General features: G+C 48.4%; 2 protein-coding genes across 8 annotated transcripts in view; one reads left to right on the forward strand and one right to left on the reverse strand.

Annotated features, from left to right (window-relative positions):
- The window catches only part of Ralgps1 (Ral GEF with PH domain and SH3 binding motif 1), a 269,430-nt gene that overhangs the window by 130,382 nt on the left and 111,242 nt on the right, over positions 1-27,806 (forward strand). The window lies entirely within an intron of this gene.
- Positions 15,812-27,806, reverse strand: part of Angptl2 (angiopoietin like 2) — a 33,600-nt gene continuing 21,605 nt past the window's right edge. Inside the window, exons 3-5 of the mRNA XM_008824953.2 lie at positions 21,749-21,942; positions 20,071-20,341; positions 15,812-17,507 (exon numbers count right to left, since the gene is read on the reverse strand). Of these exons, the coding sequence (XP_008823175.1) occupies positions 17,308-17,507; positions 20,071-20,341; positions 21,749-21,942 (665 nt within the window). The 3' untranslated portion in view covers positions 15,812-17,307. The remainder of the gene's footprint in view (positions 17,508-20,070; positions 20,342-21,748; positions 21,943-27,806) is intronic.

Raw genomic sequence — 27,806 nt, forward strand, 5'->3', positions numbered from 1 at the left:
GACTGGTTGGCTCCTGGGGTCTGAATAGGCTGCTGATACTCCCCAGGGATGGGAACACTGGTGAGGGGGGAAACAATTCTCTGCCTCCTACCCCTGGGGTCTGGGAGCCCCAGGCTCCTAGACTGTAGCCCAGATGGGTCACAGTGTTAGCAGCAAGCTCTTACTGGTTCATCTTTATCCTGCCACCCTAGGGGACTCAGGCACAAACCTTCTGTTCTAGGTCCCTGGGCATTATTGGTATATTTTGTAAGATTTGTGCAAACAAAATTCTAGTAACAATTATTAATTTTCCTGCTTAGAAAATATTGCATGTTCTATCCCATGTACTATATTTTGCCTAGTATCTTAATTCTTTTTGGCATATGTAAATTTTTTAAAATTTATTTTTATTTTATGTGTATTGAGTGTTATGCCTACATGTGTGTAAGTGCACCCATGTCATGCAGTACCCTCGGAGGACAGAAGAGGGCATCGGATCCCCTGGAACAGCCACCATGTGGGTGCTGCAAGAACAGTCAGTGCTCTTAACCCCTGGGCCATCTCTCCAGCTCCAATTTTGGCATATGTAAAAATGTATGTGTTTGACTCTATCTTGATCACTTAATGTTGTTATGTAGTTTTCTATCCTGTGACTCAGTTTCACTAGGTGGATTTGTCAAACTCAGTTCCACCCGCTACTACTGACCATTTAAGTTGTGTCTGTGTTTTGGCAATGAACATTCTTATACTGCATGGGTTTATAATTACTTTGGGAAAATTTCCTAGAAGTATGGTACTAGGTCAATATATATGTGCAGAGTATCCCTTTAGCCCTAACTGACCTAGAACTCACTTTGTAGACCAGGCTGGCTTCCATCTCACAGAGGTCCACCTGCCTCTGCCTCCCAAGTGCTGGAATTAAAGGTGTATACTACCATGCTTGGCTAAAGTCTGCCTTTTTTTAAAAGAAATATTTTTTAGTGACGCACGGCTTTAATCCCTGCGCTCGGGAGGCAGAGGCAGGTGTATCTCTGTGAGTTCAAGGCCAGCCTGGTCTACATAGTGAGCTCCAGGCCAGCTGGGGCTAGGGAGACCCTGTCTCAAAAAAGACCAAAAGGAGAAAGTATTGTTCTGATTCTTAGGTTGAGACAAGGTCTTACTATGTGGCCCAGGCTGTTCTCAATTTTGTGATCCTCCTGCCTCAGCTTCTCGAGGGCTGTGATTGCAAGTGTGCACTAACCATGCCCAGTTCAATATATGCCTTTTCATGTATGTTTTCAAAATGCTTTCCGGAAAGATTGTGTCAACTTACATATTTATTAGAAGGATCTGTTTCCTTTCCCCACACTTACGAATACTGGACATTTTCCTTTTAACTGTATTTTTCTTTCTTCTTGTCAATTTGATATATGACAAATGCCATTTGTAATTTGGGCTTCAGGGTTATGCTAATTTTAGGGTAAAATCTGTGTATCTTGTTTTGATCTAAAACAGTTTTAATAACAAAGAAAGCTTAAGTTTTTCTAGAAATGACTCCCAATATTTGCGGGGATTTAGTATACATTTACCTTTGGCGACTTAAAATTTTTCTTCCATGAGCATTCTTTGATTTTCTGATTCTTTTGAAGTCAGCTTGGAAGTTTTGTTTTTTTAGTAGGAATCTGTCTGTTTGACAGATTCAAAATTATTAGCATGGAGTTTTTCTCTCATTTAGTTTTTGGCTGTAGTGTAGCAAACAGCTTTCTCTTACACTTTGGAGGCCTCTGTCTGTATGTATGTGGTCATGTTGACTTTCGTGGTCCTGATTACTTAGTACGTTTGTCTCCCTCCCGTCTTCCTTTCTCTTTTCTCTTTTCTCTCTTTGCTTTGCCAAGAGTTTGTCTGTTGATCTTTCCAAAGAATTAGATTCTGGATTTAAAACAAAAAATCAGTCTCACTGTCTTTCTTCTTTTGAATTTACTGCATTTTTCTCAAAAGATGTGCTTTTTTTCCCCACATTAACTCCTCTCAAATTAGGATGCATTTTTCACTTGATGATAAAATATTGTAGCATTTTTTAAATTGGTAGCAATTTTCTTAGTGATGTATAAAAGGGATACATTTTGAAATAAATGACATTTTACTTTGATGAAATATAGAATACACAACCATACACAGACATAGATACACAGACAGCCCCCCCAGACACACAGATACATGCTGTGCGCACACACACACACACACACACTCAGCTCTTTTCACATTACTATGGGAAACAAAGCTACACATTTTCCTCTAATTGGTGCTTTCACTGTATCCCGTATTTTGACATATAATATTCTCAGTGATAATCTTGAAATGTTCTGTAATTATAATTCTAATTTTTATTTTTATTCAGACACCAGTGATTTTTCAAAAAGTTTCAAGGGCTTGGACTTTTTTTTCCCCCCCAATGGCTTTATTGTAATATTTAATATGTAATTGACTTATAGAGTACAATTAGTGTATTTCTAGCATAGTGACAAGGTTGTGCAACCATCCCCATGATTTAAAAAATTGTCCCCAGTGAACCCCTTCCCCACTAGCAGCCACCTGTTTCCCTCTAGCCATCCACTTTACAACCCTGAACCCTAAGTAGCCACTAATTTGCTGTCTTCATCAATTTGTCTCCTCTCAAAATTTCCTATAAATTGAATCATATGACATGTGATTTCTTATGACTGGCTTCCTTTTCCTGGCACTGTGTTTTCATAATGCATCCACAATGGCGTGTGATCAGCACCTGCCCCTTCCTATTGCCAGGTGGTTGTCCATGCGTAGAGAAGACTACATTTACTCGTTCATTCATTGATGGACATGGAGTTGTTTTCATGTTTTGGTTATTATGAATACATTTGATGAAAATGATTAGTTTTTAAATTTTAAATGTTAGTGTGTATGTGTGTGTTGCTAGTATGTGTGCTATGATACACATGTGGAGGTCAGAGGACTACTTTTGGGAGCTGGGTTTCGTCTTCCACTGTGGGTCCAAGGACCAAATTGGGTCGTAAGACTTGCATGGCAATTGCTCTGTCTAACTGAGCCATTTCTCCAGCACATGGCTATGATTTTGAAAAGTAGATTTCATTAGTTTTTTTACATTGTTTTAGAATATGTGACATCTATGCTTTCTGGATTTTTGAGAAATATTTAGATATCTGTCTCTCTGTCTCTCTCTCTCTCTCTCTCTCTCTCTCTTTTGTCTTTTTGAGACAGTCTCCCTGTAGCCCCAACTGACCTGGAACTAACTATGTAGACCAGGCTGGCCTTGAACTCACAGAGATCACCTGCCTCTGCCTCCCAAGTGCTGGGATTAAAGGCGTGTGCCATCACGCCTAGCTTTCAAATTACTCTTAAAATTGTATTTTGGTATTGAAGCTGTTAATTTTTGACAAGAGCAGAAATAGATGTTAGCTCCTCCACCCCCCCAGATTTCTCACTGCTTCTGCCCTAGGCATTTGGCATGTCTACGCTTAAGTTGTAGATTCATCAGGAAATGTCTCTTACAGGTGGTCTTGCTTTCACCTGTTTTTGCCCCCTTCTTTAAATGGTGTGACTTTTATTCTATAAATTGCTGACTGTTTTAGGGTTAAGATTTTAAGTTGCCTTGTAAGAGCCTCTGGCTAGCAGGAGACACGGCCTTCGATTGTGTTCAGTCTCACTCCGCACCGCTGGCTTTACTCTGTGTTCAGTCTCACTCCGCACCGCTGGCTTTACTCTGTGTTCAGTCTCACTCCGCACCGCTGGCTTAACTCTGTTCAGTCTCACTCCGCACCGCTGGCTTAACTCTGTGTTCAGTCTCACTCCGCACCGCTGGCTTAACTCTGTGTTCAGTCTCACTCCGCACCGCTGGCTTAACTTTCATTCTGTGCTTTCTTGTCCTTTCCCTCCTCATTTCTTCTGGCTTGCTATGAACCGTAGTGTCTCTGTACTGGTGGCTGGCAGATGCCTCTCTGAGCCCAGAGAGGGAGGGCATGCTGATAGGCACGGCTCCCAAGGCCATTCTCACCTTGCATGAGGCCATCATGTGGGAAGCAAGGGTGCACGGACAGCCCAGTGCTGTCCTTTGATTCAGCTAATGGAAGTGTATCATTGTAGTCAAGAATGTCATTTTTTCTCTCCCTCCCCCTCACTTTCTTGAGACAGGGTTTCATGTATTCCAGACTGGCCTTGAACTCACTATATAGCCAGTGATGGCCTTGAACTCCTGATCCTCCTACCTCCACTTCCCAAGAGCCTATTTTCTCTAATAGAAATAATCATGGGAGCTGCTCTATGTCACCTGCCCTCCCACCTAGCCCTTTGCTAGGCATGTGATGCATTGTCATTGCAGGCTCTCATTAGCCAGGCACTGAGGTCCCCCAGGATCATGTAACTGCAAAGTGGCAGAGCCAGATCTGGGCCCAGATGGTCTGCTATAAACCTAGCTCTTGCTACTGCCCTTTCCTGACTTCCTGTCTCTACTGTTCAGATCATGCTTTTCCTACCCCTCCCTAATGATTGTCATCTGTAGATTCTTTGCAGTTTGGGACCTGTGGGTGGCCTCTGTCAGGGACTGTATGAAGTGGAGGGGTTGTCTGCGCTGTTTCCTGTGCCACTTGCTTCTGGACTACAACACAGTGCTGTCTTAGGTTTCATAGGTCATTGGTCATCCTGCTCTGGCCTTTGGGCCCCTTGCCACTCGGCATGTCTGGACAGATCCTTGCCCTGGATCGTGTCTCAGCTGCCTCTGTCTGGCAGTTGCTTCCCAGAGGCTCCTGGAGCCCTCTGCTCTCCTGCACAGCTTGCCTACTCTGGCTCTGAGCAAGCCCTGTGACAGCCATGCTCCTGTCCTTCAGCCTAACGATGCCTCCCCTAACTGGTTGAACTGTCTTTCTCATCATGCAGTGAACACCCCTGCTACATCAAGTCAGAGAGGAAGAGCAGGCGGCCCCTGCTTCCTGCTCTCAGGATTGTGTGTGTGGGCACTGACCATGGGAACTCCATAGTTTGCATGAGAGAACATGAAACAAGGTCTTCCAAAGTTCAGTGGGACCATCTGCCCTGAGGGAACTGGGAGCTCCATTTGCCCCTGACTGCCGTAGGCAGACCCTGCCCAAACCCAGGTGGTGGCTTCACATTGTGTCCCTCCTGAAAACACAACCTGTCTGATGGATTTGTTTATCTAAAGAGAGCAGTTACATAAGTCCTGGAAAGTACAATAGAGGAAAAAATGTCAAAACCATTTTTTTTCCACTGGCAAAGTTCTCATTGTGGGTCTTTTTCCAGGGTTGGGGGAGGAGCGCCAGGGAGGAGCACCAGGTCAGTCTGGATGCTCCAGGTCCTGCAGCCTGATGCCTGCTCTCTGCTGCAGCAGGTATTTGCCTCTAATAGCAAGGGTAGGCTTTCTTCTGGTAACCGTCTCTTAGCCCTCAGTGGAAGGTTCAGTGCTTACTTGGTCCCTGGGCCGCTTCACAAGTTGTGTCTTTATTCCACATGAAGTGTCCTCCTTGGTCCTCATCATTGTCCCTAACTTGGACGTGGGTGTCTATCGCTGCTCCTCTGGTCTAGATTTTGGAGCCAGCTGGCTCTACTTCAGAGTCCTGAGTTTCTGGTGAAACATGATTTAAAAAACACTGAGAGAAAAACATAACATTTCAAAAACCAAGACTTTCTTTGAGTTAGTTTCTTCCAAAGTGTGAAAATAGGGAAATGTCCCTCAGCACCCACTTCCCATGGAAATGGTGAGGGCAGCGGGAACGGGCTTTGAAAAGCAGCTTCATTAATTTCTAAGTTGCTGTCTGATCTGGAACATTTGGTTTTCACTGCCCATTATTCCTTCCAGGAAATAACTAAGTAAAATTAGGAATGTGATGGATCCTAAATGCTTTGGAGCTGATCTAAAAGTCCCACAGTGTGGAAAATGGTGATCTCTCAAAGAACAAAAAGGTAGGCGTCCTGGCCGCTCCGAATAAGAGGAAAACATTTCAATGGTCAGCTTACCCAGACCTTACATATGTGAAGGAAAATTTCTAGAACTTGAGCTATTGCTTCAAACAAGCTAACCCTTCCATTTGAAAAGTAAGCCTTTATTTTTTAAATATTTCATTTATTGTTTTTATTTTATGTGTATGAGTGTATTGTCTACATGTAGGTAGGTGCCCCTGTGTCATACAGTACCCTTGGAGGTCAGAAGAGGGCGTTAGATCCCCTAGAACTGGAGTTATGGGCAGTTGTTAGCCACTATGTGGGTGCTGATAATCTAACCCAGGTCCTCTGAAAGAATAGCCAGTGCTCTTAACCACTGAGACATCTCTCCAGCCCCAAGCCTTTATTTTTAAATATAAATTTTGAGTTTTAAAACAAAGGCAAGTTGTTGGCAGGTATAAAACACACTGGAGTATAAACTGTCTGATACCAAGAGGACTTTCAAAAGAAGTGTTTGTCCATTGGTCAAAGAGAAGTGTATTCTCTGATGCTACAGAGTCTTCCAGAACAATAAGGTGAACAAGGGGCTCCTGCTCCAAGTCCACGTACAGCCATACCAGGCCTCGGGGTGCTCAGTGGGCACTTGCGTGGGTTAGTCACACTCCTGCCACTGCCCTCTTGGAGCTTGCAGACTAGCCCTAAGCACTGACTGTGAACAAGGAACGAGAAGCAAGCCAAATACTATGAAGGTGAGGGAGAGGAGCAAATAAAGGAGCACCTGACCCACCTAGGCACCAGGAATGATTTTCTAGAGGAAAGTAGAGCTCTGAAAGTTGACCAGCCTGGGTACAGAGTGGGGAGGTGACGGGCCTGGACAAAGATGACAGGTTGTGCAGAGCTTTGAAGTGGGGAAAACATGTCTGCTAGAAAAACTGGCTGGAGAGTACAGAATGAGGGGAAGAGTGTCAGGAAAAGCAGCTGGGATGGAAGGGAGGGCCAGATCACCAGAGACTGAACACTAGGAGTTGGGAGCCCAGGCCCTGACCAGATGAAGGGAACCCTGGAAAGTCTTAAGCAAAGCTACTGCTGGATTTGCAGTTTGCATACATCATTTCGGCTGTAGCACAGTGAGTGGCTTCCAGGAAGTCTGGCTGGAGGAGGGAAGACCTGGGGAAATCTCCTCTAAGTAAATGATGACTCATTAGGTCAGAGCAAGGGGGAAGCAAAGCCCTTCACCAACAGCAAGGCCTTAGGAAGACCTAAGACAGTTGTGAGTGAGCACAGCCCTTGTACCCAATGAAGACCCATGGCCCAGACCTGTACTTGGCCTTTGCGAATCCACATGTGCATTTGACTTGTAGGTCCTCTTAATGCAGAGGTGGAAGAAAGCACAGGAAAGATGGAGGAGATGATGGCAACAGAGCTTCTGCTCCCCATGACATGGATCTGGTAGTTGCTGCCCCTTTGGTGGGGGCCACCACCCCTGACCACAGCAGCACATCAGAGTGAGCAATGGCGATATCAAGCTGATGCCAAATTGACCAACATTTAGGGTAGTCTTTCCTTTAATTTGCAATGGAAAAAAAATCCATTCCACATGCAAGAAACCCAGCCATTTCTCATCCCCCACCCCATGAGGAAGGATCCCCAGGAACAGTCCTTTGTTCCACAACTCCTTCCAGATGGTTGCAGGTGCCTCTGCTGAGTGCCTGGCCCCACTTCTCCAAATCCTTCCACTCAGTGCTCACCTCCTGCCTTCCCAGCCAGCCTCTCTAGTTGGCCCTGTGTGGAACCTAGCTTTTCCTTCCCCAGCTGGGGCCCCCAGTCTTAGGGATGGATAGGGGGTGTCAATGCCACAGAGAAAGATTAAGCTGGATTCTGGGATGGATGTGGCCTGATCCATGGTCCTGCCACAGTGCTACGGGGACTGAATGGCTGGCCTCTATCCAGCTGAGATACCCTTTGATCTTATTTCCCCTTTCTTATGTCAAGGGGTCCAGGACTGTCTGGGATCCAGCAAGCAGGGAAATACTTCCCTCTGACCCCAGGTTCAAACATGCTTCTCAATCCACAAATGATCTCAAAGGTACTCTTATATAAAATACAGGAAATCTTCTCTACTATATTTTAGTAAGCTATATATTATTCTAAACGTCTCCCTTCCAGAAGGAAGATAATTATCTTTACTTGTACAATCTTGGGATTTGTTACTTTAAGAACATTTATCTGGGACCTTATAGTTCTCTATCTCAGTTCTTAGAAAAGACCAATGGATATTACTTTAAAATCCCCCCTTTGGCCAGGCATAGTGGTATATACCTTTGATCCCAGCATTTGGGAGGTAGAGGCAGATAAATCTCTGTGAGTTTGAGCCCAGCCTGGTGTACATAGTGAGTTAGAAGCCAGCCAGGCATACATTGTTAGTTGCTGTCTCCAAAACAAAACAAAGCAAAACTCCCCATGTTGTGAATGAAAACAAACCATATTTTGACCTATGGCTTATCCAACATGATAGGCCAGGTGGATTCAAGAACTCATGCTCACACCTAGCCTTAAGGAGTGCATCCTCAGTTCACCACCTCTGTCTCCATGGAGACAAACAGTGAGAGGAAAACACAGAAGTCAAGAGAGGAGCCCTCTGGGCACTTTATGTGCTTTATCTCACTTAATCACCCCAACCGTCTTTCCTCTAAGGGAGACACTAATTTTAGCTTATTTTACAGCTGCAAAATATAAATAAGATTTATAATGAAGGTGACTCATTTTGAGGATTAGATTATAGAAAGACTGTTCCTTCTATATTGAGTACCTGCTCTTCCTTACTGTCTTGGGTCCCCCGTTCTGGGGACCTCCAGCTGCCATGAGCTTGGCAGTTCTGTGGAGAAACCCTTGTAGTAGAGCATTGAGGTGTGCAAGTCGGTTCTGCCCCAAAGTTGAGCCTTCACGTGAGACCTTGGCCCTAGCCAACAGCTTGACTGATGTCTCGTGAAGGACCTTGAGCCAGAGATACCCACCTCAGATACAACCCAAGTTCTTGATCCACAGTTTGGAGTATTTGTGAGGCTGCATTGGAAAGGATAACTGGTCATTGCACAAACTTTATCCTGCCTCACTTTGATGGTACTTTGTTGGCACAAAATACCGCTGTTACAGTCTACACACAGGGGACTGTGAAATTGGCAGGGCAGCACTAGGTCTCTCCTAAAAGCTGATTTAAAGGAAAAAAATTCTACAGGTTGAGGGGATGGTTGCCACTTGAGGAGGTGATGAATTCTTGTAGCTCTGTAAGGAAGGAAGGAATGACTGACTAGGGTCTGGAAAGGCCTCGAAGGCTGCCCTCGAGGATTGTGTTCACTGATGAGGGAATGCCAGGTTCTGGACTGCACTGTCTGGATTAATGAGGGCGACTCCATTCCCACGTGGCCATCCAGAAAGGCTGGTTCCAGGAATGGCACTGGGCACCCATTTGTTCTTTTAAAATTACAAAAGTGACACATTGCTTGCTGTAAAGATCATTCACACTGGGAAAAAAAAAAAAAAAAAGAAGTCTATCAAGTGAAATGTGAAAATCGCACTCTTCCTCTCACCTTCCCAGGGACACTGCTGCTGGAAGCGGGGTGCGCACTGGTCCAGACCATTAATCCACATCTATGGGAGGGGGGCACATGGTGGTGTAATACTGTGCTTTCTAACCAGAGTGGGGGCGTTTTACACAGATTGTTGTGCCTTACATTTTTCCCTACCTGGTATATAGATCTTGTTTAACAACAGTAGACATAGAACCCGTCCACTCGCTGCTGGCTCTGTGGCACCCACAGGTACATGCTGATTTGCCCATCTGTGCGGTTGTGAGGCTTCTGTTTCCACGTTTACAGATAGTACACTGGGGAACATCTGGCCCCTGTGCTTGTCCTTACCAGGCAGTGTTATTCTTAAGCACGGAATCTCTAGGAAGCTCTAAGACAGAGACAGGCGAATGTCATGGTCACCACTGTGGGAATGTCTCCCTCTGAGAAGGCCGCCATTACTGTCACTAACAGAGTGGGTTCCCATGGCCGCCTTCTCACTGTCCTCACCCAGATACTGCCCTCTCTCTTCTATGAATGCTGAAGTGGTAGGCCAAAGTGGCACCTTCTTAGCGAACACCTTTCCACTCGTTCTCTTCCACCTTGGCTTAGGCAGCCAGGTCTCCAGGCCTCCCACTCTTCTCAGAGGGCATCCCCACAGTCACTGCCATGACACCCCAGTCTCCACCCTAGAGCACCTACACTTGAGCCCTCTGTGTTTCAGAATACTCTTGACGGTAAGACCAGCCACCCCCTGCCCCACCTCTTCCTGGTTATCTGTCTCAATCCCTCTCCCTGTGGCCTGAGCCCAGCACCGCCCTAATTCATAAGGAAAGGCTACCTAGCTTTGGTTCCTGTGGAGAGGAGGCTGACCTAATTCTTTGCCTGGTACACTTGTTTGGGGTCTGCTCAGCATTTCAGGCTCTGAGGGGGGCCACATATTTCTTCTTGTCTTTATCCCTCATTGGGATAAGGGTGTAGGCTTGTGTCATTACATGGCTCCAGAAAGTTCTAGTCCCGCCACATGAGCCACCCTTCCAGGCTCTGGCTCTAGCTCTGTGAAGGCTCCAGGCCAATGTGAACAAGTCTCCTCCTCCTCCCATCATGAGATGTCTCTCAGCTTCAGACACACTGAGGCTGGGGGAGCTTGCAGAGCCAGATTCAGGACCATCAAGGGAGGTCAGCCAGCTGTGATATGGACATGGGACAGCCAGATGGCCACCCACCAGGGAGGGGCCCCACATGGAAATGCTTTGAGAGCCTGCAGATGGGAGGGACATTCTGTGTCTGGGCTCCTACATGTGGGCTGAACTGGCCCAGGACATCCTGGGGGCTTGAATGTCTCTGTACCAAGGTTTATATTTATAAGGGGCGAGGTAAGAGCTGGTTCTGGCTTTATTCTGGGCTCTGAGAGACTGGTTAGCAGATACCAGGTCTGGAGTGAGGAAATTAACTACCACAGCTGGGACCCAGTCACTAGATGCTGCAGGCTAGGGCATAGGCCAGGAAAAACTGGTACACCGGTGATTGCCAGACTAGCCTTAAGTGGAACCCTGAGGGAAAAGGGGCAGGACTGCTGAGTCTCTAGGGTGTGGGATAAATGGCTCTCTCTTCTGCTGAAGGAAGAGGAGAAAGGAAGGGCTCAGTGGTTTTGCCCCTGGCACAGGCATGGAAGGCCCAAGGAGCAGTGAGATCTTTTCCATCGCTGCCTGCTATCCTGTGCCTGTTGTGCTGAGTTAAACTGGGCAGACCCCTGTGGACTGGCTTCCAGACACAGCCTACTGCTTCTACCTAGGCAAGCAGTCTGGCTGTTCCTGTTGCCTACACATTACTGAGTGGTGATGGGGTGGAAGAGGAGCCCCCATGGTTTCCCTTCCTCCTCAGCTGTAGTGCTGTGTGCAATGGAAGCCAGAACTCAAAAATCAGATTGACTGAATTCAAGCTCTGAGGATCTTGGGCTCCATGCTTATGGACACATCACTTCCATTTCTGAGCCTCAGATTTGTGTGTTGAAGAGAGGGTAGTTATAGAAGACATGTTCTCAGTTGTGAGACCCTAGAGACATGTGCCACCTGGCACATGGAAAGCACCCCAGAGATGGTAGACAGTGGCGGCATTAACCAGGGAAAAATACGGCCAGGAAGGCCCCAGCAGTGAGGATCTTCCTCCTCCTTTTGTTCAGAGAGACCCTTGAGAATCCAGTGCACCTCTGAAGAGCAGGCTGAGGCCCTCAGATACACAGCTTGGTGTCATTTTTAGTGGCTCGGCTAGGTCAGGAGATGGCAGGGGTCAGTGGGGAGGGCTGGGGACTAGGACCCCATCAGATAAGTTGTGATACAGCATCTGTCCAATTGGCACTCGTGGAGGGGATGGGGACCAGCAACAGTTGGAGAATAGTCAAAACACCTTTACAAATGGACACCCAGTCTGTGGCCCCTTCTTCGCTGAGAACCTGGGAATTTCCTCACACAGCATCATCCCCAGCAGCAGTGTTCATTCCACCAAAGCTGGAGCATAGGCTAGGGGTGGGCTCCAACCTGGGCTGGCTGATTGACTCCTCTGTCTGGAGTTACCCCTGGAATGGAGAGGGGCTGGTGCTCCAACTGGGAGGACATGTGAGCTGAGGAGTGTCACCTGAAGCTGTGATGGAGTCAAGCAGTAAGAACAGACCAAGGATGGGGGCCCGATGAGAAACATAGAAGGAAACCCCACAGAAAGAGGGAGAAGAGGCAGAGATGGTTGCTCCTTGCTTCTTGAAGGCTTTCCAGGCAGTTTTTGGTTCCTGGCCCTCATGAGGCCCAGCTGTGTCCCATGGACTAGAGGAGATACCTCATGTCCTTATGTAAGCAGCTTATTAAATAAACTGGACTCAGCCAGGTGTAAGCAGAAACCAACTCCATTTCCCCCAGTGTACCTTTCAAGCCTGTTCTCTGAATTTTTTTTCCCTTGTTTTTTCTTTCCCAGATGAAGTTGAAAACTTAGCAGGCTCCTTGGTCTGACACATGATGAAGCCCAGGCCCTTCTAACAGCACCCTCATTCCAGACGGTCCTATGGAGTGACCATGTCTAGACTCCTAAAGCCAGACATTGTAGCTGACCTGGAGCTGGGCAGGACATGAAGTCAGTTTCTTTGCTGGGTTTCACCTGTCTCACTGCCTCTTTCACTGGTCCACGTCGTTCTCTGGCTCTTGGGTGGGATTGAGGAAGGTGCCGGTCTTCTGTGGTGGCCCAGTCCTTCTCTAGAGCTGGTGCCAGATGTGCAAACTCAGCTTGGTTCCTTTCTTTGTCTTGCATCCTTTTCACTTGGGGTACCTCCAACACTTCTCCTTGGTGACAGAATGTTGCTTTTCCACTTGACCTTGGTCCCTGCCTTGCTGCCTGGGCCCCTGCCCATCAGGCTGCACTTTGGCCCTGTGTGCTTCCACTGTCTCCTCTTTCTCCCTGCATTGGTGCCTGGGGCCTCAGATTCAGGGCCCCATCAAAGTGCTCATGTGTGCCACACCCTGGGAGTGGTCCTTTGACATCCCTGTCCCCTGGTTTGGGGTGAGGAGGCAGCTCCCCTCCCTGCAGCAGTAGAAGACACATCCTCTCCCGGGGGTCTTTTCCCTGCACTATTTACATAGATCCCAGGTGGGCATCGGCTAATGCTGTAGGAGCCATTTGAGTCACCTCGTTGCAGGATGGTTTTGCGTTGTGCTCCGTACCAGGTGATCCTGGGTAGCTGTTATTTTCTCTTTAGAGTTTTGGGAGAAACCGATGCAGAATGGGTGCCCTTTTTACATCTGTTGCACATAAATGTGCACTTTGTTTAATCTCATTGACAGGATTCTTCCTATAACAAGAGCCTTAGCAAGACTGGAACAGCTGAGGTGGCCTGGGAGGTCAGAGAGGACCCGAAGCCTGGTCGACTCACATCACTATTGTGTTCAGAAGCATGGAGACTCTGTTTTCCATCTGCGACAACCTTTGGGGAGCGGGGAGGGACTGTTCAGTGCCAGGTGGCATCGCTGTTCAAAGTACTGGCTAAGACTGACGTGGGGGCTGACTAGGCAACAGAAAAATGGACTTTAACTTTCTCATCTATGTCCAAAGATGAACCCATCATGGAAAAATAGCTCAATATTATTAGGACTTCTGTGATTGTGGGTCTGCAAAAGTCCCTGGCTGAAGGAGCTGCTCTCTGCTAGTCAGAGCCCAGGTTGCTGCCACCTGACTCTCTCTCCCTCCCATCTCCTTGTTCTTATTTCATGATGCTGCCAGGTAACTGACCTCCCTCCCATTTTTCCTCAGAAAAACAGGCTGCTCATCACTAGAGGCCTCATTCCTTCTTGTCTTTGAGCATGTGGTTTGGGTAAGACTTGGGTTTGGGATCTGGGGAGTTGGCTCAGTGGGTAAGAGCACTTGCTTTGAAAGCAGGAGAACCCGAGTTCAAATCTCCATTACCCACATTACAAGCTGAGCATGGCCACACATGCCTGTAACCCCAGTGCTGGGGGTTGGAGACAAACAGATCCCAGGAGCTCACTGGCCAGCCAATCTAATATAATGGTGAACTTCAGGTCTAGTGACAGACCTTGTCTCTAGAGAATAAAGTGGAGAGTAACAGAGGAAGACACTTGACATCCTCCTCTGACCACTGCATACATGTGTAGGGATGTGCACACCCTTACACATACATGTGCATATACCACAAATACACATGCAGAGGGGGGTGACTGGAGAAAACAGCTGGTGTCATGGCCTGTTTTATTTGAATCCAAAGTGCTTCAGGAAAAGGCCTGCTTTACACTGTTCAGCTTGGTTTTCCAGAACCCTCCATTTCAGGATTTTCACCCAAGACCAGTGATTAGGAACGACACACTTTGTTTTCCTTTGCCTGTTCCTTCCACCCACCACCCCACTCCAGACGTGTGGCTTGTCCTGCACCAAGATTGGGACACTTGAGCAGTGTCCAGCTTCCACTGTAACCTCAACAACTAACTGGGAGGTGGGAGCAGGTTAAGAACTCATGATCAGTGCCCATCACCAGTACCTTCTGGATAATTTCTGTTGGGGTATTCTTGCTTTCAGTCCTCATCACCTGTAAAATGGGAACAATAATTCCCCCCACCCTCAGTGCTGTATGAAAAAAACTCAGTCCACTTCTGAACCCATTTTATGATTCAAGAAACACCAGTCTCCTGACTCCAATTTAGCTAGCAAAAGCTTTCCTGTGGTTGAGGTGCAGGATGGTTAAGGTGGAACCAAGGGTGTCAGCACATTCTACCTTAAATCTTGAGTCAGTTTCTAAATATTTGTTTACATAGCACAAGAGTAGGTGTTTCTCCAAGCCTTGTCAGCATGTGTGTTTTTCATCTTGCTGATGGGACAGCAGCATGCGATGCCTCACCCTTCATTTAGGGTACCTCCCTCGGTCTTGCTAGGGTGGCATCTGTTCTTATTAATTGGCAGCTTGTGATGTCTGTGGCAGTCATGTGTACTTTACCACCATTTCTGTCACAGTTCTTGTATCTTTCTGAATATGTGGAGTTTCAGTATGGCAGGAATATTAATCCTATTTTTGCAATTAACAAATAGCAGTGTAGTGCTGTTTCTCTTGTGCACTAACAGCTTCTCAGTATTTGTCATTTTGGAGTTTTTTTTTGGAAGCAGTTCTTGTATCTTTCTGAATATGTGGAGTTTCAGTATGGCAGGAATATTAATCCTATTTTTGCAATTAACAAATAGCAGTGTAGTGCTGTTTCTCTTGTGCACTAACAGCTTCTCAGTATTTGTCATTTTGGAGTTTTTTTTGGAAGGTAGAAAAAAAATTAAGTCCTATTCCTCTGTTTCTTCCTTTTTGGTTTTGAGGCTTCCCAGCATGCCTAGAATCACCCTCTCTAGTCACAGATCCGTTTTTCAAGGAGACAGCTCTAGCAAGCAGCATGGGGTTAGAATGAGAGGTGGAGCCTCTGGTTAGGAACCTGTTGCAGCATTGTAGGGAGAGGAGACCAGGCCTGCACTGAGTCAGAGAGCAGGCTTGGCCTGGAAGAGTGGTCTGGCCATGGGGATGGGGCGGACCTTGCCAGGGGAAAGGAGGAGGGGAGCAGCCAGAGGAGTCTTTGGTGTTAACTGACCTGCCTAATAGGAGCTTCTAGGACACCCAGGACTCTGGTGGGAACAGAAACTTTGCTCTAGGGAGCTGTGCTGCCCAGAGGTCCTACGGCTTAGGACTCCTGGCGGGGCAGGAGTGGGTCATGTAGGAGGATCTCAGCGGCCTCTCATGTGCTACATGCTGCAGCTCCTGCTTTACCCACAGAGGCCCCAGGAAGGCATTCTGAAACGGCAGCGCACACTGCAGATACATCCATGCAGCACCGATGGCTTTTTATTGCAGATTTGTGTCATTACAAGGATAACCTGGGAATATATTAAAGAACAACCTTCCCTTTTATGTACACAGAACATGCTACATGGTACACTGTGAGGAAACGCTGAGGTAATAGGCACGCACCCAGACGTGGACAGTACCGAATGCTCCACACCTCTAACACCTGGCACATGTGCCCACCAGGAGGGTCTCACCTTCCGGAATCATCTGCTGCCCCTGGCTTGGCGGTCATTAGATAGCTCCGAGCCCAGCAGAACTCAGGAAGCCACCATGCTGCAGTGGCACCAGTGGCCCCTGAGGCCATAGCAACTCATAGAAAGTGGCCAGTTTTCCCTTGTGTGGCCCCATCCTCTGGGGAAGTATAGCTTGGGGGAGATGCAGCCTGGTCGTGTGAGTTCAGGACCTCAGCTCTGCGGTCATCTGGAGGCCAGGACACAGTGGCAGTGACTGCTCTTCAGTGGAGTGTCCCTGGCAAGGCAAACTACTGTTTGTATGGAGCTTAAAATGCTGTGGAGGCTAAAGGATGAATGGAAGGTACAAAACTGTGAGTGTAGGTCTATGTGGCTGCCAGTGTGCCTTTTGGCCTGGCCTTCCCTTTCCCGGCCAGAACCTGAGCCCAGACTGCTCCTCCTCAGAGTCCAAGGATTCTTGCCTAGAAGGAAAGGCCCGTGTGGCAGAGCAGGAGAGGCCAGGGGAAAAGGAAGGGGCAGAGGAGCTTGACCTATACAGTGAGCAGCCTAGGACTGAGGCCCAGAAGGTACAGGCTGAGGGGAATAACCAGGTGGAGGAGTGGTGAGCAGTCCTGAGGAAGGGGAACTAGAGCAGTGGAATTGGGGGGGCGTCTGAAGTTTGACCAGGTCCCCAAAGAGTTCTGAAGAGATAGCCAGGAAGCCCCATGCGAAAGATGAGCCTGCAGACATTCCTGGAGGAATCCAGGCACGTCATTGCCAAGGACTGTCCTTTGACATTGGGCTACAAAGCTTGTGTCTGTCCTTAGACTCAAGTAACACAGCAATGAGGAAAGGAAAGGCCTTCCTCCTAAGAACAAAGCCATGGAGATGCCTTCAGCATGTGAACCGATAGAGAAGAGTTACATGTATATGGCAAACCCATATCTATATCTAGACATCCCACGTGTGTGTCGAAGAGCATGCACACGTGGTGGCTCATACGCATGTCTGTCATGAGGGGGTTGGTGGTTGTGTTTTTATTGAAGGGACTTAACTGATTTAGAGTTGTCTGAAGTCCTGTCCTGACCTGGGAACTTGAGGGACTGTCTGATAGGGAAGAAAGTAGGAGAGACAGAGAACACTGTTCAGTTCCATTATCTGGCACAATGACTGGAAAGCAGAGTCCAGCATCCCGTCCTCCCAACCGAAGATGAACCGGCAAGGAGTTGTGCTGAGGTGTCTGCACAGATGGGATGGCTTCTGGCAACGGCCATGAGTGGCCACGAGGGGAGTGGGCTTAGTGGAAGGTGTTGGGGTTGGGCCGAATCATCATCACCACTTTCTTGAGTGAGTAGGAGCCTCCTCGGAACTCGGCCCAGTACACGCCATCCTGGTAGCGGCTCCGGTAGTGGCCCCCACGGTACCAGACCCCGTTGAGGTTGGAGTGGGCACAGGCGTTATACCACCAGCCTCCCTTCTGGTAGTGGGCGCAGTTTCCTGTAGGAGAGAAGGGAGTGAGGAGTGTCTGGGAGGAGGTGATTTTGCCCCATCCATGGTGTGCTCAGGGTCTTCTGCAGGAACCCTAGCAGGAGGCTTCCAGAGCAGGAACACTTGAGAGGTGGACCCTGCCCAGTGGAGGTCAAAAGCCAGGCTATAGACCCACTCGGGCTGGCCTTTGAGGGTCAGCTTTATGAGGAGCTAGTGGTGGGACTGCAGACAGGTGGTCATCTCTCCCAACCACTTTGTTCTCCACTATAAGAGGAGAAGCTAAGCAACACACCTCAACAGTTAAGTGAGGGCTGGTTAACTCTCAGCCTGAGCTCTATGCAGAGGTGGCTCTGGAGGAAATGGAAGTGGCCTGCAGTGGGCAGGGGAAAGGGAAAAGGGGGGAATTTTGAAGAGTTAGGTCCAGAGTCTTTACAGAGTGACAGAGGAAGTGTTTAAGATGGATGCCCCTCTTTTCTTCCCCAGACTGAAGTCCATCCAGGTAACTTTTTGTGTTATTTCATAAAAGAGGGATATTTCCATGAAACTCTTGGCATTGTCACATCATGCTACATTTTGCTGCCAAGGACACACATTTCAGAACAATGAGACTATGGGCAAGGTATGAGCAGGCGTGTAGGGGCATGGCACCCCATGGGGGAGGTGGAAGAATAGGCGGAGCCCAGGCACTGGGCTTAGTTGGGCACTCAGCCTAAGAGGGGACCCATTCTTCAGGGACAGGCTGTTTTGGAGTTGGCAGGTCTGATGGAGCTATGATCCTGCTCTAGTCCATCTCCTGGGAGGGATGAGGAGGTCACAGGCAGCCTGAGGTGGAAGCTGGGAATAGCCTCAGTCCCAGGTTTTCCAGGGTCTTTCCTGGGGCTTCCTCTGTGCTGTGTTTTGGCACCATAAGAGCCAAATGTCAATGCTGCATTTGGTGAGCTGGGGTGGGGGTGGGGGCGCTTGGTACTCCCTCTTGCCCTGACTCTGCATACCCCTGTACTCCATTGATAGCCTGGGGTCGAGGACCATCCTTTTCCCTGCTCTTCATGGTAGCTCTCAAGTATTTTCTGTAGCCTCATGTCCAAGGGTCAGACCAGGATGATCAGGACTTCTGCCTTCCTCTTTTGGAAGCTTCTATAGCTTCTATAACTCTGGCCCACAGGACTCACTACTTCAGAGCAAGGGCTGCTTCTATGGAAGCTTTCCAGCATGGTTAGTTCAGTGCCAGAGTTGGAGAAGTATCTCTGTGGGATGTGGACAGGCAGGTCATGTTCCCTCTGGGCCTTGAAGTTGGGAGAACTGTCCACTAGCGTGTGGCTGCCTTAGGGATCTAGAATGAGTCTCCCTGACTTAGTATGTAGATATCAAGGCTTGTTTGAATCACATGCTATTTCTGACACAGCCTCCAGGGTTCATTCCTCAAAAGGGCCAGTGGTTGCTTCAGACCAGGACTAAATGGGAGGCTAGGCAAGAGAGGCTAGGCCTGACTCTCCTGGGCAAGCAGACATAGACTTGGCTGAAGGTCAAGACCCAAAGGGCCCTGGGTCTTGCTGATCAGCCAAGCTGCAGGGCCTCTGGACCTCATGGGAAGTTACTAGGTCTGAGGTTTCAGAGCCATCAGCTGGGGCAGGGGGTATAGGTCCCTGATGTCTGTACTTAGTGCCAGACTGTACCTGTGCATGTTGGATTTTTCTGTCTTTTCCCTATTTTTTATTTATGAAGACCTGAATTGGAGGCATGTGATCGTGGAAAAATTACTTCATCTCTGCCATCCAGATTCCTCTTAGTAGCTTTCTTACAGAAGCTGCATTAACATTACAGGCTAATGACAGTAGACGGCAAGAGAGCTACCAAGTGGAAGCCTTACCACGTGCTGCTTCCCAGCCAGGGCACCCAAAGCAGGTGCTCTGCACCTTTCCCTACCCAGCTAGGTAGGCACTGTCTCACTTCCAGATGTTGAAGCTGAGGCCCAGGGAGACTATGCAGCATGCTGAAGATGCATGACTGAGGTGGTGGGGCCAGCATTGGAATGCAGGGTATGTAGCCCAGAGCCTGTGGATATGTGTGCCTTAGAGTTGAGAAGGGCACAGCCCAAAGCATGAGTGCCTTGGCCAGGACAGCCTTCACCAGTAAGATCTGTATGCATCTGCCCCCCCCTTTTGTTTATTTATTTATTTATTTATTTATTTATTTATTTATTTTTTGGTATTTTTGAGACAGCATCTCCCTGTAGCCCCAGCTCACCTGGATCGCACTACGTAGACCAGGCTGGCCTCGAACTCACAGAGATCCCCCTACCTCTGCCTCCCGAGTGCTGGGACTAAAGGCATGCGCCACTGCGCCCGGCTGCCTCCCTTTTTTGTAAGTACCACTGTAGCTCAGCTTTGCAGAGGGAATTGGAGGGCATGAGCAGAAGAAGGGGCCTTTGAGAAGTAGGAGTAGGGTCGGGCCGTTTGGTACAGCGGTCTGTCACCCTGAGATCTTCCTGCTCCCAAGCCCTGGAGTCAGGGGCTCTAGTGTTGGTTGATCTCTCTTCTTGCTCAGCACCCAAGTTTGACTCTACTTCTCCTACCTGTGTAGACATCATGATCTCTGTCCAGGGTGGTGAACTGCTTGCCATTGTGCCAGGTGAAGGAGTCGCCTGCATTGCCATGGTAGCGCCCCAGCCGCAGCTTGTAATATTCGCTCTCTGGCTCCAGGCGGAAGCTGGCATATTCTGCAAAGACCTTGCGACCAGACCAGTCCTCCATGGTCACAAGCAATTTGTAGTTGCCTTGGTTTGTCAGCCAGTAGATGTTCTCCAGGCCCAGCCAGTACTCGCCATCGATATTCCCAAACCCTTGCTGGGAAAGACCCAGGAGAGCATGAGTACAAGGCAGGTCTGAGCTCCACCCCCTGCTACCCTGTGTATTGGCTCTGTGACTGGGTGAGCCACTACAGCTTCTTAACCTTAAGTCATGCACCACTCACACGTCTGAAGAGCACACTTTCTCTGGCTTAAGCATCACGTGGATGCTGTGTCTCCTCAAAGGCAGGGTGGCTGTGGAGCAGGTGTAATATGGTCATGAGAGCCTTGTACCCAAAAGGCATACATCCAGCCATACTTGGACCAGAGCCCTTGCCCCACCCCCAAGCCTCAGTTTCCTTCTCTCGAGATGGGCTGTGTGTGAGGGTTATGTATAAGCTCTAGCATACCACTAGGTGTGAGCTGTGACTGATAAGTCACGTCCACCTGGGCGCTCTCATAGGTTTGAAACCTGTGGGTTTCGTTATGTCTGGTTTGATGTGTAGTTTCAGAGATCAGCTGAGCAGTGGCCACCAAAGTCTTGTAACAGATGGATTCATTAATAACAGTATGTCCCGTGTTAAGTGAATGCTCGTAGTGCACCAGCTGGTGATGAGAACTTAGCCCAGGTATCCTTGCTGATCCTCCTAGTGATTCTCAGAGCTAAGCACTATTATCAGCCTCCCTAAGTGGGTGAGCCTTCGCCATGCTGTAGCCCCCTTCCGCCCCATGAGAGAGAATGGAGAATGAGGAGGACCTCTGTGTTAGGTGGAGGGAGAAGCAAGGGACACCCAGGCTGCTCGGGGTGATCAGGGGAACCAGGGTGGGGAGACTCAAGGAGACAACATTGTGGGGCATTGTGGCTGATGGGAGTCGTGGCTTTGGTAGTGAGGTCTCAGCTACAGGTGCTGCTTTGCCATGTTGTAGCTGTGGCCCATGTTTTCACCTGTAAGGCGCACCTACAGGCAGTACCCTCCTGAAAGACTCTGTGAGGTTAGAGGTCACATAGAGAATCCTGCTGTACCAGTGCCTGGCACAGGATGGGTATCCAGTGAACTGAACTGCCGGTGCCATCCTTAGTGCCTTCTCTTTATTCAGAGGAGGGTAGGAGGTGAGGTAGAGCCCTTGCAGCCTTACCAAAAGGAAGAGCATTCAGTGCCCTGGGAACTGGGCAGACCAGAAGATGGCCCTACAGTTAGGGCCTGAGCATTGCCAGAATTACCTATACAAGCCTCTTAGGGGAGTCTCCTAGGACCTGGGAGCTTCCGGGCCTTGAAAACAGGTCCTCCCTGTGGGAACCCCAGCTAAGGGTGAGATGCTTTCTCTGCCTCATCCTGAGTGGCAGGCAGGGAGGAGCCTGTGCTTACCATCCTGGTGGCTTTGTAGACATGACCCTGTGCTTGTCCTTCTCACCTGGGTGGGCCAGTCACCTTGCAGGCAATGCACACAGGCCCATCAATCTCACCTTATATGTTTCCCAATTCCTAAAGAAGTTGACGGAGCCATCCAAGCGCCTCTGGATGACAGTCCAGCCCCCAGGGTCATGTCTTTGGTCACACCACACCTGCATGAGGCGGTTAGTATTCTCTGGCTTCACCAGGTAGATGGAGCTGGTGTCATGGCCATCCTCCAGGGCCTGCAGGCAGTCTCTCCATGGGCCTACAGACACAAATGTGGACATGTCATAACTGGCTGTCACCAGACCATGTCTCCAGCTGCTGCCCAAGCAGGCATAACCTCCAATGGAGTCACAGGATACACTTTGAAGGGATAGACCTTTGTGAGTTTGAGAAGTAATGTGATATGAAAGCCAAGCACCGGCCAAGAGTCAGGATGGTGGACTCCTAGCCTCACTTGTAGCCCTCAATGTCTCCTGTTTGTAGATGGGAGTCATATTTACCTCCTCCAGAACTGTTAGGGTTACAGAGGTCACTTGGGGAGATATTCTTAGAGTAGTTTTTGAAGAAGTTATTCCTATTGGTGGGATGAGATGTGTGCCTACTAAGTGTAGCCACATTCACGAACTCTGTATGGGCTTGGCACTGTGCTCCCTCCACCAGTGAAGCTGGGTTACCTGACCACTCTTAGCCTGGCCCCACATCTGCCTTTCCAATGACAGTGCTCGGTGACTGCCATCACTAACGCACTTCTTTGGGCCACAGGGCCCAGGCCAGGGAGTTTGGCCATATAACCAGAGACTGGGGTGTTTCTGGGAATCATTTGCTGGTCTCTGTGTATCTTTTTGAACCATGCACTCTCCCTTCCAAATCAGTGCATGTTTCTGAAGCAGGCTCATGTAGTCAGTGCTCAGAACCCACACATCCCTAGGTGGCTGTTCATATAGATCCTGAGCCTAAAGGATGATGCACATCCCAGGCCATAGCTCTCCTCTGCAGCTGATACCAGAAGGGTTGCTGTAGGAGACTGAATAGCTGCTCTGGGTCTTTCAGTCCCTCTCCATGCCCGAGTCTTCCCTAATGGTTTCCTGTGTTCAACACTGAGCACACAGCAAGGAAGTACAGGCTTGGGTCACCAAGTCCAGTCAAGCTGGGGTCTTCCTCAGTGATCAGAGGAAACTTCTGGAGGTTTTCAAGTCCTAGCCATTCAACTACATAGTTTAAAATAAATAAAATCACCACACCTTGAATCATGTGTTTCAAAATATCCTCTGGACTGAGAATGGTTAAGATCAGAGGCGCTAGAGATATTCTGATTTGCTGTACTAATTTGTTCATTCCACAACTATTAATTGAATCGTTGGATGTGGCGGCTCACACCTGTAATCCCAGCATTCAGGAGGTGGAGACAGGAGGATCAGAAGTTCAAGGTCAGCCTCTGCCACACAGCAAGTTCTAGGCCAGCCTAGGTAAAGAGATCCTGTGGCAAAAACCCAAAGTAAAAACAACAATACCAGCGATTAATGGAGTTCCAGTCTCCTCGGGCACTGCCCTGGGCCGTGGGCACCAGGAGGGGCAGCTGGCATTACTAACTCTCTCGGTTCCAGTGCCTGGGATCCTGTCTTTCTCCCCCGTGTATGAGGAGGTACCCCTCAGAGTGGGACTGCTCGGCTTTTCCTGTGCAGCCCCAGCTTTGCAGCTTCCTTGAGGCTGGCCGTAGGGTTCAGCTCGTCTACTGTGATGGTCAAACAGGCAAGGCTGAACTGGAGTACCTCACCGAGCCCTAGTGCCTGATGAAGCAGGGAGCTGGCTTGCCTATACCTTTGGCATCTCCTGTACCCAGGTCAACTTGATGCTGACAGTTAACAGTGGACTCCTTCCTTCATTCTCTAGGGGGCTTCTCACCCCTTTACCTTTTCCCCAGTTCCCTCCCTGTACATAGGAACCTTCAGGACCCCAAGCACCCACCCTGGGCATTATGTATCCCCCACACAAAGCTCCTTCCCTTCTTCCTACCCTCTTTCCTTCCTCTTCCCTCCATTCCTCCCTCCCTTTCTTCCTCCCTTTTATCCCCTTACGCCACTTCCTGCTTTTGGCCCCCTCAGTATCTATCCTGCGGAAAGGAAGATCAGACCTTCAGGAAAATCTTTCAGAAAGGAGAAAAAGGGGTTGGTTGTCTTTGGCCCGAGCCCCAGGGACTAAGACAGAGAATGGGAGTCTGTCCTTGACAGCTGGAGCTGAGTACCCGCAGGCGTGGGAGACCTCCCAGCTCTCTAACAGGTCAGCAGGGTGGGACGGACTCTTGATGAGAGTGCAGGGACAGAAAATGGAGGGCAAGGGAAACTGCCAAGTATAAAGCCCACCAACAGCCAGCAGCCAGGCCTTGTCTTGCAGAACCACCCGGTCCCTGGGGGATAGGCAGATGGGGAGGCTGTTCTTGAAGGAGTTGCCTTCAGGTGGACTTTAGAGGCCACTGGGAGGGGGACCAGTTGGCCTTGTGGCTCCCAATTGGTGCTGCCTTCCACAATTTCAGCCTATCTCAGTATTCCAGGAAAAAGACTTGCTTATTTATTTATTAAAGATAAGTCATTCAGAATGCTTTGAAACCTTCAGTAGTAAGACCCCTTAAGTAGTAAGAATTTTTAGGAAGGGCTGGGGAGACAATTCAGTGAGTAAAGCGCTGTTTCACAACATGAAGACCTAATTTAGAATCCCCAGCACCTATAAAGCCAGGTGTGGCAGCATGCATCTGTAATCCCAGAGTTTTTGTGTTGATAGGAGGTGGAGACAGGAGAATCCCATAGAACTCAGGGTCTGGGAGGGGACAGACACTAGCCTGGGATATACAGCAACAAACAACAGAGACCCTATCTCAAACAAAATGGATGGTGAGAACTGATACCCAAGGGTATCCTCTCTCTCTCTCTCTCTCTCTCTCTCTCTCTCACACACACACACACACACATACACACACACTAAAAGAGAATTTTTTAAAAAGAAAAATGCAAACTCAAACAATTTTTAAACAGTTGCTCAAAGTATGTGCACCCTTGAGGTCCAGGTTCTAAATACCCAGTTCTAAGGGAGTCCTGTCTGGAGTAGTAATAGCAGTTGGCCAATACAGCCCATACAGATCTTTTCTGATGGTCCTGGTCTGTTGCAAGCCTTGCCTGGGAATTTCCACTGCTGATCTTTCCCTTGCCCCTGAGAGGCAACAGTAGTCTTCCCATTTTACAGATGAGGAAACTAGAGCTGGGGACCTTAGGGGACACCACAAGGCCATATGGCCCATAGGGGCAGGGTAGTCTGTGACCTCAGATATTCTAGGTGGGAGTCCCACCTAGAATTCTGATGTACCCTTGCTTGTCCCCAACCAAAGTGGAGGGTGGAGGCCAGGCTCTTGTCTCTGAGTCCTAAGGACTATCTTTATCAAGCTGTTAAACTCTTTTTTAGCTTTGTCTTTATTGATAATTTGGGTTGGTTTTCTTTCCTAGATTTACTTATTATGACCTTTGCCCATTTTCCGAATATTTTAGCATCTTACATTGTTAAAGTTTTCCTCTGTTTTTGGTTTTTGACAAATCTGGCAGTTTTGCACTGCCTTCTAGAATCATATTGATTTTTGAAATGATGTGGAGTATCAGCATTTTCTGCTCTTAGGAAAGCCTTTCCACACATCCCTGAAGCCTTCACATCTCATGACACTCAGACTGTCAACTTCATCAAGAACTTCATCTCCTTCAAAGCCGCCCACCAAATCTCCCACATTCAAACACATCAGAAACACCAGTGGCAAAGGTTAACAACATAAATGGCAAATGGAAATCAGTCCAAAATACAGTTTGCATTGAAAAATTGGCACCAGCAAATGATCCTGTGACCCTATCACAGTGACCAAGTCCATACACCCTGGTGACAAGAAGCCTTTAATCGCAACAGGAACCATCCTGGCCAGTTGCATATAAACAATGGGATAAATAACACAGTGACAGATCTGTCATTGTTACACACAGGTGCTGCCGTGGACGGCCAGGTGAGGCATCCAGCTTTGGGTAAAGGATGTGTGGCTGAGGCAGAGTGGAATTGAGTGCCCTGGGCTCATGGGTGGCTTCACCTACTCACAGAATGACTTTGGGAGAGTGCCTCACTGAGCCTAGGTTGTTTCTTCTGTCACCAGGGAAAGAACACTAGCTGTCCTGAGGGTCTCAAGCCAGATCTCAGTGCCTTCTCCCTTTCTCTGCTTAAATGAAAGTTGGTACATTGGAAGGCGTTCAGCCCGTCCCTGCTGCACATGCATTGCTGTTTGCTCTTGAGCTTCCAAAACTAAATATGATCATATATATAATTAATATTATATATAATACAAATACACATATATAGTACCTATTAATAGGTATTTTCCACCAAGCATATTTCAAAGTCAGAATTTAAATGAAGTCCTCAAAGCTGTTCCTAAGTAAAGAATGGAAATCTTTTTTTTGTCAAGCAAAGCTGAATTTTCGAAATGCAGTGGGCGAAGCATCCTCTGGCACAGAGCAAGTGCCCGGGCTGTGTTTGCCTTGGCTCCCCTTCTGAGAGGCAGCTCTGCCCGAAGCACCAGGCCAACACTAAGCTGGCGGCACCTAGGCTCACCTCTATAAAGGCCATATTTACACCATAGTCAGAATGTTCCACGTGAAGAGCAGAGCAGCCGCCATGGCTAGTGGAGTCCATGCAGTTCCCTAGAGAGGCAGCGGGTGCAGGAAACACACACAACCAGAGGAGAGAAGGAAGAAGGCTGGCATATGTTGGGACCCTAGGGCCAACCCTGGTAAGGCTTGGAAGTGATCAAGGTTGGGTGTCCCAAGCCCCCTCCTCCCTGGCATTCTTGATGGAGGGCCCATAGGTACAAGGCCACCAGCAAAGTCAGGGGCTACTCTGTGACTGAATTGTTCACTACCTCCAGACAGAGCTTTCTGGTAAAGGGGTTTGGGGACCAGCAGCCAGGCCTGGCCCCAGTATATCATCCTTTCTGTTTCCTGTCTGTATCCTCAGACAGACCAGCTTCAGCTGAATTTCCCTAGGCCCCACAGCTGAAGCAGGCTCACAAACCGCAGGGCCTTTTGTGTGGCCCTGACTAAGCAAACTGCAGCAACCTATGCCTCTGCACTTGAGGAACAGTTGAAGAGCAGAGGCTTTCCCAAACTGCTCAGTAGTTGAGGAGCTCTTCATCTCCCGAGCCTCAGGACTTGGTGCCCTTAGGCTGAGTAGAGGACCCTAGAGCCTGTGGAAATGGCCCTGGGAGCTGCTCCTGAGACTGGGCTGGTCACACCCATTGTCCTGGGTTGCCTCTAAGACATCTGCCTTGTACAAGAACCATGTGCAGTTTTCAGTTGCTCTCACAGATGGTCTGTCTCTACTGAGTCTCTTTGCCAACAGATATGACGAGATATTAAAATTGGATCTGGAATGTCCTACTCAGATTTACCCATCTAACGCCAAGGCCAGTGTACTTTGTAGGTACAAGTCCCACCCTGGCTGGCAGCAGGATCCCTGGGTGTCCTGAACAGGCAGGAGGTTAGACCCTGCACAGAGCCCTGAGGACTAACCCCACCTGATGTTGCTTGGTTCTCATTTACTGAGAAGCTTGGCAAAATTCTTGTCTATGTCAGTGGCTACCTTTCAGTGAACCAGAGTGCAAAGCTCTGACCTAAACACAGGAATAGTTTGGAGCCTTGGTTGACAGTGTATGTATCATTTCTTGGATACAGGGCAAAAGTGCAATGAACCCACTTCATGGACCACTTTAGTCCTCTGCACATAGGGCTTAGGGCCAGCAAGCTTTTTAAGAGTTTATGAAAATGTTCAAGACCTTAAAAAAAAAAAACTTATTGGTTTTCAGATATGAAAAGAAAATTGCAAAATTAAAATTTATTAGACTGCGATTAAGTTTCTACAAAGTGTAACATCTTGTCACATTCATTAATTGTTAATTTTAGCCTCCATAAAAACGTTACTACTTAGGAAAACAATTTGTAGGTTAGATTTTTCTCACTTCCCAAGAATTTTTGAACATGCCTGATGTTTGCTGAGAAATCAGAGCCAGCCATAAATTGAGTTACTCTTAGCCAAATAATTTCAAAAGCA

The sequence above is a fragment of the Nannospalax galili genome, unplaced genomic scaffold, assembly GCF_000622305.1.
Source record: "Nannospalax galili isolate Female #2095 unplaced genomic scaffold, S.galili_v1.0 scaffold290, whole genome shotgun sequence".
Taxonomy (NCBI): domain Eukaryota; kingdom Metazoa; phylum Chordata; class Mammalia; order Rodentia; family Spalacidae; genus Nannospalax; species Nannospalax galili.